At 39.6% G+C, this 14,197-nt stretch overlaps 1 protein-coding gene across 2 annotated transcripts; it reads left to right on the top strand.

The window, feature by feature from the left end:
* The first annotated feature begins 18 nt into the window (after window positions 1–18).
* nol12.S (nucleolar protein 12 S homeolog) lies at window positions 19–12,670 on the top strand. 2 transcript variants are annotated; one of them, XM_018259786.2, is made up of 7 exons: window positions 19–171; window positions 932–1,067; window positions 2,196–2,301; window positions 3,031–3,088; window positions 6,993–7,135; window positions 8,333–8,445; window positions 10,875–12,036. In XM_018259786.2, exons 2-7 carry the CDS (start codon window positions 997–999, stop codon window positions 11,041–11,043), a joined length of 660 nt encoding a protein of 219 aa, XP_018115275.1. In that variant the 5' UTR covers window positions 19–171; window positions 932–996; the 3' UTR covers window positions 11,044–12,036.
* Window positions 12,671–14,197: the final 1,527 nt, after the last annotated feature.

Genomic DNA, 14,197 nt, shown 5'->3' with positions numbered 1-14,197 from the left:
CGCGTCACTGCGTTTATAGGCGCTGTACGATCAAGTCACAGTCTCATCTCGCGAGACTATGGCAAAACGTAGCGCTGGCTGACCGGCTGGATCGCTGGAGTTGTGTGTTTAATCGGAATTGCGGGACGATAAAGCAGTGACCCGCGGCTGTGGGATATTGTGTGAATAGCGGTACGTTGTAGTGTGTACGTTTCTAATAGAATGCGCTGCAAAACCTGACAACTTATATAAACGAGTGAAAGCTGATGCACATGCTTTGCCTTGGGCCACATGTGGGACCATCCGAAATTCTGCTTGATAATAAATGGCTGGGTCAGTTAACTTTTTTACATGTTATAGAATGGCTAATTCGAAGCAACTTTTAAGTTGGCCTTCGTTTGAGTCTTATTCTGTCCAGCTTTCAAATGGGGGTCACTGACCCCCCATCTAAAAAACAAATGCTCTGTAAGGCTACACATTTATTGTTATTGATCATTTTTTTTTTTTTTTTAACACATCTTTCTATGTTGGCCCTCTCCTATTCATATTTCAGAGTCTTATTCATATCAATGCATGGTTGCTATAGTAATTGAGACCCTAGCAACCAGCTTGCTGAAATTGGGAATTGCATTGCGGCTGAATAAAAAGCCAAAACACTCCAATAAAAAAAACTTCAAATAAAAAAAAATTAAAACAAATTGCCAATTATCTCAGAATATCACTCCCTATAAAAACAGGGTATGTAAAACTCGTGTTTCACAGTAGATAGATAGCCGTGTCCATTGTGGTTGCGATTATCAGAATATTAAACTTGTCTTTTTCAAAGACTCTATTTAATATTTGGAGGCTGTATGGTTTAGGTGACTTGCAGGTTATTCCTCCTACTTTTATATAGTATGTGTGTTTATAGACCGTGGTCAACATAATATTTCATTGTGGTGTTTTATTTTAGCAATAACAACATTTGAAGGATTTGCACTTGAAAACCAGGGGGCTGCTTCAGACTGTAAGAGGAGGATGGGGAAAAAAAAGCAGAAAAAAGGCCAGGGCAGCCGCCTAGAAGTGATATTTGATGAGGAGAAGAGAAGGTGAGTGATGGTAATACTAAAGACACTGAAACCAAAGTGATTGAGAGCCTATACAGTCATAAATATACTTCTTTGAGATTTATTATTAATTTATAATCTGGACATTCCAGTCATACATATTTCTGTTACCAAGGTCATAAGCTTAGCTGGTGCTTCCAGGGGGCTGTATGCTGCTGCGCTATATAAAGTGTGGCAGGAAAGGGCCCCAAGTTCGATATAAGACAAATTCTCATAGTTTATTGTCCTTGTAGAATGCAAGGTAAATAACATTAGAAGACATGCATTTCAAGTTAAACTGGATTCCACCAAATTTCCATTTTAAACCCTATTTCACTAATTCACCAAGGGGTGCCACAATGTTAGGATCCCCCCAGTGAAATAGATTGCTACATTTTTCCTCGGGCCAGTGATTCTTTCCAGAAAAAAATGCATGTGGAAAAACTGTCTTAAAGGAGAACTAACCCCCCTACCACTGTGCTTTAGTGTTAAAAAAATTTTTTATAAAAATTCTGACCCTTAAATGCAGAAAAGCGGAGCTCCTGGACGCCATCTTCCGGATCTTTGTGTAGTCTTCAGGTCTCTTCGGCATCACGAAGCATGCACAGTTTGGCCAAGTCAGGAATCTGCTTCTACTGAGCATGCGCAAATCAGCGTTGAGACCAGAACACTACACAAAGATCTGCAAGATTGCGACCGGGAGCTCTGCTGCATTTAAGGGTGAGAATTTTTATAAATGCTTTTTTTTACGCTAAAGCACATCGGAGGGGAGAAGGGCAATGCCTGGAAGCTTCGGGGGACTTACGGTAGGGAGGGGGTTTAGTTCTCCTTTAAGTGCTGTGCCGGCATTTACTTTACCTTGCAGTTACCAGTGCTTGAACTTTGCGTATGGGGCAGACACTGAAATGTAAAACTGCTAAGGAAGGGAGACGGGAGCATGCCGTGCACGTTTGCATCTTATAATAATAATTTTGGACATAAGTGGTTTAATCCCCAGCTTTGGTGTGCTTGCCTCTAGTTTATTCTGTTGTACAGGTGAGGTTAATAGCACACAGCAGAAATTGCAGCCAATGGGTGTGGAAGTTTCCTGGTAAGAACTTACTAATATCCAGCTCCCATCTCTGCTCCCAGGGAATACCTGACTGGTTTTCACAAGCGTAAGATGCAGAGGAGAAAAACTGCCGTGGAGGAAATCAAGCGCAAGATTAAAGAAGAACAGAAAAAGATGAAAGAGGAGGTTAGTAAGCATTGGATGCTAAACTAAAACAGTACTGATGTATTGTTTTATGGAAAAATTGAGCCTAGGTGAGTTATATTTTACAGTCCCATGTCATGTATCAAAGGAGAAGGAAAGTAAAAACATGTTTTTATGGTAACCCCAATAATTGAAATTCAGTGGCATAACTAGATATTACTGGGCCCCAAAGCAAATAATTTTTCAGGGCCCCAAAATGTTTAGAGGTTGACTTGTTTCTCCAATATTTATTGAAATTGTATATGAATAAGGGCCTCATGGGGCCTCTATACCTCCTGGGCCCCCCTGCAGCCGCAGGGTCTGCTTCCTCTAGTTACGCCCCAGTTGAAATTGCTTAGATTTAAAAGACAAAATGTTTTTCTTGCTCCCAGGTGTCCTTTGTGCCTCCTTGGGCTGAGTGCTATATCGAGAGCCTTGAAAATTTACTGTACTGCCTGTGCACTGCCTAAATCTGCACAAGGGATGCCGCTCTTCTGGGGGAAAACATGGCAGTTCTGCAGAAAGTACCTACAGGTGCTGGTCTTTTTAATGAAGCGGTCATTCCACAGTTGTCTTTAGCTTTCATCCTCTTTTAAAGCACAGTAAGGATACTGTGCATCTGCCATGTTTACCATTATATCTTATAGTCAAAGTACTATACTAAGTAGGGTAATTTTCCCTTGACATGCATTTTGTTTTCTTTTTCCACATGTGATTGGTTCCTCTTTTTAGAGGCATAAAGAATACATGAAAATGTTAAAGGAGAGAGAGGAAGCGCTGTGTGAGTTGGGTGAGTACCGCCTTACTCTGTGCTCTACTTAACTCTGTTGTTAACTGCAACAATCACTGTAGCTTTATCTGCAGAAATGTCAACCCTGTTTGTAAAACTGTTTAAGTGTTTTTAATTTTATAATTATAGAGAAAGGCAGTGAATCTACCGCAGTCCCTATCCGATCATTTCCCCCCTCCAACTGACACTACAGTGGCTCCCTCGACCCCCAGACAAGATGCGGCATCTAAGCCCTCTCTGGCTTAGAAAACCAGACATAGCTGACCCACACAAAAAAACTTACCAAGAATATTGGGAACTAAACTCCGGGTCTACATCACAAGGTATGGTGTGGGAAGCCTCTAAGGCCACCACCCGGGGCTCTCTAATCACACTTATTGCCCAAACTAGGAAAGCTGCCAAAGAAGTAGTTGAGAAAGCAGAGAAAAGGCTGTTGGGGCATTAAAGTGAAGTTGTTTAATCTCCATCTACAGACATGTACAAATAAGTGCACCAAGCTGAAGCAACCCTAAGAAAACACCACTATCACAAGAAAGCCCAATTCCATTATTCATAGCGAATTTTTGATCAAGGAGACAAAAATAGCAGAATACTTGCTATACTGGCCAAACAACAACAGGTCTCCATAGCCATACCAAGAATCAGGACTATTGCACTATGGTATACAAACCACACCTGATAGCTGACACACTTACCAAATACTACAAATCTCTCTATAGCTCTTCCAGCTCTTGCACCACACCTGACTCAATTCTTAGATTCCATAGCCATTCCCAAACTATCTCCTGCTCTACGCACCTGGCTTGACGCGCCCATCACTATCGAGGAAGTGAGGTCAACAATACAAGCTTTACCCTCAAACAAAACCCCAGGATTAGACCGGCTCCATCCAGATTGGTACAAGTCCCTAGACTAATTGGTTTCCCCCCAACCTCCTCCAAACTTTCCAGGCACCCTGGGACTGTGGGTCTCTGCCACCATCATTCCTAGAAGCCCTTATAATAGTCATCCCCAAAGCAGGGCGGGACCACACCCTATATAGTTCATATCAACCAATTTCTTTAATTACCACTGATGCAAAAAATAAAAGCCACGCGGGTCACCCAGGCTGTCACAGATATGATACACACAGACCAATCTGGATTCATGCCAGGGAGGGCAACTGATTTCAATCTCTGACGCCTCTTTACAAATCTACAAATATCCCATACTAACAGCAACACTAGAGTAGTAGCCTTCCTTGATTCAGAAAAGGCCTTTGATTCGGTAGAGATTTGGTCTTGAGAACAGATTTATACATTGGGTGAAACTGCTCTATAAGTCGCCAACAGCCAAAGTCAGAATGAAAAATGTTACCTCTGAATCCTTCCAACTAGACGGGGATGCCCCCTCTCCCCCTGTCCTCTTCGCTCTGGCAATCGAACCCCTAGCCATCCTGATCCGTGACTGTCCAACTATACAAGGGTTCCAATATGCTGACATTACGGAAAAGGTATCCCTCTTTGCAGACGATATCCTAATATACCTAGGAGACCCGGGAGACTCTCTCTACCCTCCTGACCACAGTCCAGAACTTTGGAAAGTATTCAGGACTGAGAAGTAACTGGGAAAAGTCACAACTTTGTAGCATTGACTCTAATCCCCCCACATATGGCATAGTTTCTATATCAAGGTGAAGGGATGTGGCAGCTAAATGTACATAGTCCATCCTCAGAGGTCCCAGCGTGTTCCTTTTGTTGCCCAACTCATATCCCCAGTACCTTCATTACTACAAAAGCCCACCGTAGCAGACTTGGTTTTTGGTGGTAGTCTGAATATCTGTGTAGGAGGTGGAAGGGGAAGCTGGCTACTCACAGAACCTTAGCTTTATCCGGATTCCACAGAGCTGCCACATTCGCCTTTGCATCCATTCAAATGCTGAAATCACTTTTGCATCCGCCACACACCGTAATTTCCAGAAGTCCTTGACAGACTGCACTCTATCAGGACAACAATTGCATTCCATTCTGGCATTACTATTGCAGGTCACAGATCAACATCATTATCCCTAGGCTGACATACGTTTCACTCCTTGCTCAGAGCTTTCTCAAGGCCATTAAAACTCTGTGTGGAAGTCTCACTGGTGCATGGGCTAATGTTTCAACCTTTCCATGCATTGATCCACCAGTTCTGATTTACATTTACCTTAAAAATGTGTATGGTTGGTTAAGGCATGTATAGCATTATATGCCTCTGTCCTGTTAGTAATAGGCAGGTAGATAGACAGAGGTTTGTGTGAAAACTTAGTTGGTAGGACCAGCCCATATACACAGCTCTTAAAGGAGAAGGAAAGGTTAAAACTAAGTAAGCCTTATCAGAAAGGTCCATCTAAATATACCAGTAAACCCCCAAAGTAATGTTGCTCTGAGTCCCCTGTCAAAAGAAACACTGCATTTCTTTCCTTCTATTGTGTACACATGGGCTTCTGTATCAGACTTCCTGCCTTCAGCTTAAACCTCATTGCCCTGGGCAAAAGCATGCTCAGTTTGCTCCTCTTCCCCCGCCCCCCTCCCTTCTCTACTGTAATTTGAGCCCAGAGCAGGGAAAGACTCAGGCAGGAAGTGATGTCACACCATGTTAATACTGCAGCTCCTATCCTAAACAAACAGAGTTTCTAGAGCTTTTTACACAGGTATAGTAAAACATTCTACAGAATAAATATAGCATTCTAGCTTGCACTATTGCAGCTAATCTATTGGCAATAAAATGTTTCCGTAGCTTTCCTTCTCCTTTAATACAATGGATTATTTTTGTGCACATGGACAGAAATGATAAGGAAATGTTGCTTATAATGTTAAAAGCCCCTTCAGAAAAGTATTAAAACGGGAACTCCACACAAACATAACTTAAGCTTTTTGAAAAGTAAACATAATTTCAAGCAACTTTGCAATATACATCAATTAAAATATGCAGACTTTTCATAATTTTAATGGTTTGGAACATTTCTCTAAGCCTAGCCTCCAGCTGATCTGTCTGACTACTTTGCTGATCTGTCTGACTACTTTGCTGAGCTGGCTGTATATTGTTACTTTGTATCAGCAGCCATCTGTCCTCGGCCTGCATCCATTTTATTTATTGACATATAGGGAAGGTTGGCTCTCTGGGTTATTGTGAATGTTTGTCAAGCAGTCTTCCAGATGCAGCCAAACGGGCATTATATTCTGAAAGTGTATTCCAGCAAACATGTTCAGAGTCCTTGTGGACTGTGGCTGATATGCACCCTGACACCAGAGAGGTTGCCCTAAAAAAATTAAAAAAAGATATTGTCACCCTGGGTATTAGAGTAACTCCCTGCTCTGAATCAAAGCTATGCAAAGCTTTTTTACCCTTTCCCAGAATGCCAGGGAAAATAACAACAAAACACACACAGGTATTAAGTTTATTTTCTTGTTTGATTGTTTGCATCTCAGCTATCTAAGTTTACACGTAAAGGCTAGTCAATGCAACTGTTCTACTATACTACACTCTGTATGCCTTGTACTTGATACATAATGTTTGAATGATGGCTGAACAGATGCTGATTGTATTGTTAGTTTAAGCTGTTGTAAGCAAAATGGAAAATCTGAACAAAAAAACACTTTGGAAAAAAAAAACTTGTTAGGGTAAATATCATCAATTAAAACATTTAGTAGTATTAGCGTTTCCCTTTGAGGAACAAAAACTGTTGTCAAAGTGGTGTAACATTCCAGTTTATAGGTCTGTCGGTAGATGTAAGCCATGACTCGAGCAATAATATAAAAAAAATAGTTGTAGCCCAGCTGGTGAGGGTCATTCTAAGTGAGCATAGGATAAAATAGGCTGGTCACCAACAGTAATACTAAAGGCATTCTTCTTATATGTATACTAATGTCTGATTCTTCTGCAGAGGAAAATGATGAGCTTGAAGAGATGGTGACGTCTAAGACTGAATCCGTTCGGTATGATCACCCAAACCACACTGTAACAGTGACGACTATCAGTGACCTGGACCTTTCTGGCATTCGGGTGCCGCCTTTGGGTAATGCAGAGGTATGGTTCATTCATTACATTCAATGTAATGTAACACATTGCTCACTCCAGTGGCACTACCCTCTTTCTCTTGGTTGTCTGCGCTAGAGGAGCTATTAGAGGCATTGGGTTGCTTGCATATGGAAGTGTCCTAGCAGCCGCAAGTATGAACATAGCGGTTAAATTGGTGAAGCCAAACACTTTTTTTCAAGAGGATTACACTAGTAAATTCATATAATCGTTATTTTTAACAAGATGCACTGCTCTACTGTTCTATGTATGCATCTAAGTCTTCCCTAGGGATGTCTGGAAAAGGTAAATGGTTTCTGAAATAATAAACTTTATATTCACTATTCCTCTCTCATCTGTTTCTTTTCATTCTGTCTTCATGCAGCAGTTGGGTTTCAGATGAATGATCCAATTTATATTATAGGGGACTCCCTTTCCTAGCAGATGTATTAGAGCACACTCAAATAACTGATTGCAGTACAAACAAAATCTAACAAAATAACTGCCTTTTGCACAAATTCTGAGCTCTAATACATCTTCTAGGCAAAAGGAGCCACCCAATGACACATACTACTGTACTAAAAAAGTATATTATTATGAAAATGGTTTATTTACATGAAGCAGGGTTTTACATATGAGCTGTTTTATGCAATATGTTTTTATAGAGACTTACATTGTTTGAGGGGTATATTTTTCCTTTAATAGAAATTCCTATGACCTTTGTAGAAGGAATGTACACATGGATATGAAGTTTGGCTCTAGCAAGCAGAAGGCAGCTTTGTTGAAGCTTCACAGCTATTAATGTGCATTATGCTGTTTTCTTTACAAGACTGTCTGTAATTTTTAAAAGTAATTTTTAACTTAAAGGACCTGGTCAGTGTAAAAATAAAACTGGATAAAAAAATAAAAATGCTTTTCATATAGTTAGCCAAAAATAAAATCTATAAAGAAAGGAATGGCCACATTCTTTTTATTGAATAAATATTACTGAAGGCATTTGTTAATTATCAGTGGAGCTAGTGATACAAAATATTGAGAATTTTCACCCTGTAAAGTACATAGAGCTGCCCCTGGCACTCTGTAGTTTTGAAGCCGCTGAGGGCTGTTATTTGTTGACCACTAAGCTGGAGTGAAAGCTTTGCCTTCTACATTATGTGGTCCATTTAGGAAAAGTAGTGCCATAATCCATTTATTTCTTTTGAACAGCAGAAGCAGGAAGAAGAGAAGGTGGAGGAAGAAAATGAAAAGGGGGCAGATGAGGAAAAGCCCAAAACTTCAGTATCCCTTCCCAAAAAGTCTGGAGATCCATTTCTATCCAAAAAGTAGGTGATGATCTAAAATAGTATCTCAAAGAATTCCTGTAACTCAATGTTGTAAAATTGTTTACGATTTATTCAAAAATATATATTAACATATCTGCAAACCTACATACTGATACCTTACGTGTTTTCGTATCCTCTGGTACTCTCATAAGTGATTCAATCTACAAAGTGACATGCTACAGGGATTTGTCTCACTTTTCTATTAATGTCTGATTTGTGTTCACCTATTCTTTTTTTGCCTGTCTAGTAGTTTGTCCTACATACATAAGGCCACATGGACATTTTATGGCATAAACTACATATGTAGACAAACAAGTATAATAAACCTTTATACTATTGCGGTGCCCTTGTGTGGATGATATACTCCTTTTATACAGCTATTGCAATGTCTACAAGACAAACAAGGAAAGGTACCATTTTTCGGATCACGTAATGTACCTTGACGTGACAATTTTCCTGTCCCAAAGTTTGCTCTCACCAGTCTGTCCTTCAATGATTGTGCCCTCTTAAAGGAGAAGGAACGTCTTCTTCCACTTGGGGGTGCCAAATGTTTGGCATCCCCAAGTGATTGTATTTACTTACCTGATTAGTCGCTAGTTTTCCCTCCTTGTATACCCACACATCATGAAAATTAATTTTACATAGGTCAACATGTGACGTAAATTTAAGGGAAGTTAGATATTCATTTAATTCAGTAAAAAATATATCTAAGTTCAAATGTGGCCCCTCCCATAACATGAACATATTGTCAATATAACAAAACCAGAACTTACAGTATCGTTTAAACTTCAGAGGCTGTAACATGTGAATGTTTACTTTTGTCAGCTTGATAAAGGATTATTATTATCGCTTGGGAGTGCTGCAATTTTCTATGGATTCTGTGTTAATTGTAAGGACGTCTAAAATACATCAGTAGACACTGTGCAACGGAACTGTCATATTATTTTCTGTCGTCAGCCTTTAATTTGTTACTGGATTTATTTTAGCCCCTTCTTTTCTTAGAACAGGGAAAGAGACTTCTCTAAAGTGCATAATAGTAAAGCCCAAAAACCCAGTTACAGTTGGGTGGGGCTTGGGAATAATACAGAGACACTGGCAGTCCTCAGTTACCTTGTTCCTCTCCTGCATGAAATATGGTGTCTGTGCTGCTCCTTTAAAATATATTTTTATTTTGAATTGACAAAGTTTTAACCATCTTCCCTTTCTGAGGAAATAAGGGTATTCAGAAATTAATGCCTGAGCTGAAATGCTGGTTTCTCATGTAACTCATTACAGTTTGGCTGCCAAAAGGCTTTCCATGAACTCTATGGGTTATATTTAATTGGTTCCTCTGATTTGGAGCAATGCTGATATTTATTTATAATGCAAATATGCAGATAAATAACCTGCTTAAAGCTGGCCATAGACGTTAAGATTTTTCTCTCCCGAATGACCAATTCTTGTATGATCTGACAAATGCGTCAAATTATCGTGAGGTTAGTGGGAATCGAACGATCGTGCATCTAATGATTTTTCGTCCGACATCGGTCAGAAAATTGATCAACCAGGTTAGAAAATTTATCGGTCACAGTGAAATTTATCTGTTGTCGAATTGTTTGCAGGGCCAAGCAGGCAGCTAACCTCAGTTTTCCTAGATTCAACTAGACAACATTGCTTGAAACTTTTTTTTTTTTTTTTTTTATTTGATGGACAAATCGTACAGTTAAATAATCGTTTAAAGATGGTGTACCGATGACAAAAAGATCTTTTAAAAATCCTAACGTCTATGGTTTTACTAGCTCTCCTTGCTCTAAAGAGTCCCCTAGATAACCTACCTTAGCCCCAGCTGTGGTTTCTGCATAATCAGCTCATTTCACTTACTTCCTGGTCTAACATGAAGCCCCACCCCTTCCCTTCTGAGATCTCTCCTTATCTCTTCAACTATGAGAGTAGCGAGAGGAACAGCTGCACCTGCAGTGACAGAGAAGCAGGAGCCAGTGGCACAATGATACAATTTGCTGTATTTATTGGCCAATTAATTAATTGTTTCAACTGTGGTGTTGAACTATACATCTCTGCACTAGTTTGTTTTTTTTTGTTTATTTTTTTAAGAACAATTTGATATTTATATTGAATATACCATACCATTTTGTTTACAGAGGAGAGCTTTTCCTCTCATAGTCTAAGAGATAAGGAGAGATCTCAGAAGGAAAGGGGCAGGGCTTCATGCTAGACCAGGAAGTAAGCGAAATGAGCTGGAGATTTCTATTTAATATGCAGAAACCACAACAGGCAGAAAGCTGGGACTAAGGTAGGGTATTCTAGGGGATGATTTAGAGCAATATGAAAGATGGTGGAAAAAAAAAAGTTTACTTCTTCTTTAAGGCCTGGGTTGCGGAAGAGCATTAATGTCTTTGTTGGTAATAAGTCTAAATATGTTCTTCCTGCAGGATTTGCTCCCTCACTGCAAGCTTACATGCTCGTAGTCAGCGCAAGTCTGGAAAACGTCCCTCACGGACTAATGAGAACAAGAAACAAACAACGAGTAAAATGTCAGGACGTACCAGCAAGACTCAGAGGAGAAAACAAACTGGGAAAACCAGAAGACGCCGAAACTAAAGTTCTTTATTGTGCATACTTATGTGTTTTTATGGTTTGTTGCTATGGAAGAAGCACCCCAACCTACACTCTTACTTGAGATTTGTTGTGTGCCAAACACCTAACAACCTAACCTTAGGGAGGACTTTAATCCCAAGGCAGCTATATTTTGACTGCAAAGTCTCATCCAAAGAACATTTTGATACATATTTTTATGGCATATTTTTATTTTTAATCAACATTTTGACACTGATAAAGTACGTATTTGTTCTGTTGGAATCCCGAGGTAAGACTGGAATTGCACTCAATCGGTGCCATTTGTATTGGGAGAGGTTATTTATTGGCAACCAATGGCCTCTCTTGTATACAAATCCCATTGTACTGCAGCATGCACTCAGCACCGGGGAGGTGTGGCTTCTGCTTTAAAAGGTTCCCAGCAGCTTTCATTGAAAAGAGAAGCTGACCCCAGTATGATGATGCAGGTAAGACAGAGAGCAGTGAGGTGTGTGTCCTACCGGTATTACATATTGCCATAGAAAGTCATTTAAGGCAACGTCTAGTTATAGTGTCATCTTTTAAAGGTATATACAGGCAAAGCTATATCGCATGCACCTCACTCACCATACACCTTATTCATTCAAACGGGTCCCACGCAACTGGGTTTAACCTAAGGGAAGGTTTGTGGCATTTAAAAAAATAACTTATTTCTTGCTCAGTCGTTGTATCTTAAATTGTAGAACAGTGCTTCAGGTGCTCCATGGATGAGGGCTCCTATTGTATATGGCACAGGCTGCTGTGTACTGTCTCCAGACTTTTAAAGGAATTGTTCAGTGTAGAAATTAAAAACTGGGCAAAATAAAAAATGTTTCTAATATAGTTAGTTAGGCAAAAATGTAATGTATAAAGGCTGGAGTGATTTGATGTATAACATGTCAGTCAGAACACTACTTCCTGCTTTTCAGCTCTCTTGGTTTACACTGACTGGTTACCAGGCAGTAACCAATCAGTGACATGAGGGGGGCCACATGGGTCATACCTGTTTCATTTGAATCTGAGCTGAATGCTGAGGATCAATTACAAACTCACTGAACAGAAATGTACCATGTGGCCCCCCTTCAAGTCGCTGACTAACTCAGAGTTATAGAGCTGAAAAGCAGGAAGTTGGATTCTGGCTGTTTTATTAGACATCTGTTCACTCCAGCCTTTATATATTACATGTTTGGCTAACTAACTATATTAGAAACATTTTTTATTTTGCACAGCCTATCTATTTACCTATTTTATTTTCACACTGAACTATTCATTTAAAACAAAATGTTGCAGAGGATGTAGCAAAGTGAAAGCTTTCATTGTGTTTTGCTTTTTTGTAGATTCCAATATTTTGCATTCTAATACCAATTGCATTTTACAACTGCAAACCATGCTGCCTGCAGCAGAGCTGAAAGGGTTAGATACAGATGCCTCTTACCGCCGAAATATATTTTGTAAGATCTTGCACCTTTGTTATGCAAACAACAAATGCGGTAGAACTATTTGCAGCATAAAAAAGATCTCTAGTGGAATAATTGCTGAAGACACTGATTATTTGCCCTTCCAACACATTTTTTCAGTTCTTGGTTCTCCAGAAATAAAGACTTTGTTTCAATTACTTTCTATTTGTGACTGTTTTCTAATACTGAAGCTTTGTTTAATTTTCACCTTGTCTTTCTGAAGCAGCTAAAGGGGGGGGGGGGGGTCGCTGACTCTGTAACTGTTGTAAACTGATACATTTCATTAATACATTTATCTTTGTCCATGAGTTTCATTAAAGAAACAGTAACACCAAAAAATGTAAGTGTTTTAAAGTAATAAAAATATCACGTGTTGCCCTGCACTGGTAAAACTGATGTGTTTGCTTCAGAAACACTACTATAGTTCATATAAACAAGGTGCTGTGTAGCAATGGTGGAAATTGAAAAAAGTCTATATGGCACAAGCTAAATAGTGGATAAACAGATAACACCATTATGTTCTACAGAGCTTATCTGCTGTGTAACCTGAGCCTTTTCTCCTTTGAATGGTTTCCCCCTTGAATGGTTTCCCCCATTGCTACACAGCAGTTTATTTATATAAATAAAAGTAGTGTTCGTGAAGCAAACACAGCAGTTTTACCAGTGCAGGGCAACACTGCATTACGAATGTAGCAACATTTTAACCGTTTTAAGAGACTTAAAGGAGTTATTCGCCTTTCAAATGCGTTTTTTTTTTTTTTTTGTTTTTTCAGTTCAGTTGTTTTCAGAATCTTTGCCAGAAACAGACATTTTTTTCAATTGATTTCCATTTATTGCTGTTTTTCCAAAATTGGCAGCTCAGTGAACCAGGAGCAGGTTCTGAACTGTTACAATTTGCTGCATTAGTTGATACATTTCTCAGCGGTATCTGTGGAACATTAGCCACTATTGTATCAATTTTAAAGGACCAGTAACATCAGGGGCCGGCTGCAGGAGTGTGCGACAAGACCAATGGGCCCTCTGTCAACTCCATCCGTCCCATCCTACGGAATAAGATTGGAAACTTGTCCCAGCAGAACCAGTATGAGAACCACAAGCATCACCCGACTGTCCCCTCTGGACTTCCCTATAATCACCTGTACTCGCCTTACCCCAACCCCATAGCCAAGCGCCCCACTCCTTCTCTAGGAGCAAATAGAAGTAGAAGAGGCACCGCTAACTGACTGTAGCGAAGGATGCATAATGTACTGTACTGGTAAATTATTTCTTAATAAAGGCTTTGCTATTTTAAAATTTAATTTGTCTTGGTGTTTTTTTTTTTTTGTATTCGAATGAATTTTTGTTAAAACATATTTGATGTTACTGGTCCTTTAACAGCTGCCTTTAATGAAATTCAGAGGAGCTCATTTATAAACACTGGGCAAATTTGCATTTGGCCAGTAACCCATAGCAACCAATCAGTGATTAGCTTTTTTTCAGTCAGCTGCAGGTTCAACAGTGAATGCGCCTCAGAGATTCTGCTCAGCAGGAGCAAGGATAACCAATATATCAACTAAATGTATGGATTTAAAACCATTAAAGTCAGTAACTGCTTAAATTCTGTGAAGCAGGTGTGCCCAAAAGGTAGATAGGGATCTACCAGTAGACTTGTATCTGGTGATCAGTAGGACTCTCAAGACACTGTG

The sequence above is a fragment of the Xenopus laevis genome, chromosome 4S (assembly GCF_017654675.1).
Source record: "Xenopus laevis strain J_2021 chromosome 4S, Xenopus_laevis_v10.1, whole genome shotgun sequence".
NCBI classification, from domain to species: Eukaryota; Metazoa; Chordata; class Amphibia; order Anura; family Pipidae; genus Xenopus; species Xenopus laevis.
Note: the sequence above shows the minus strand (reverse complement) of the source record. Positions and strands in the feature narration are given on the sequence as shown.

Coding starts and splice junctions, on each gene's coding strand:
- nol12.S (XM_018259786.2), top strand. CDS start 997: ATGGGGAAAAAAAAGCAGAAAAAAGGCCAGGGCAGCCGCCTAGAAGTG. Junction 1,068..2,195: donor TTTGATGAGGAGAAGAGAAG/GTGAGTGATGGT, acceptor CTCTGCTCCCAG/GGAATACCTGACTGGTTTTC. Junction 7,136..8,332: donor CGCCTTTGGGTAATGCAGAG/GTATGGTTCATT, acceptor TTTGAACAGCAG/AAGCAGGAAGAAGAGAAGGT.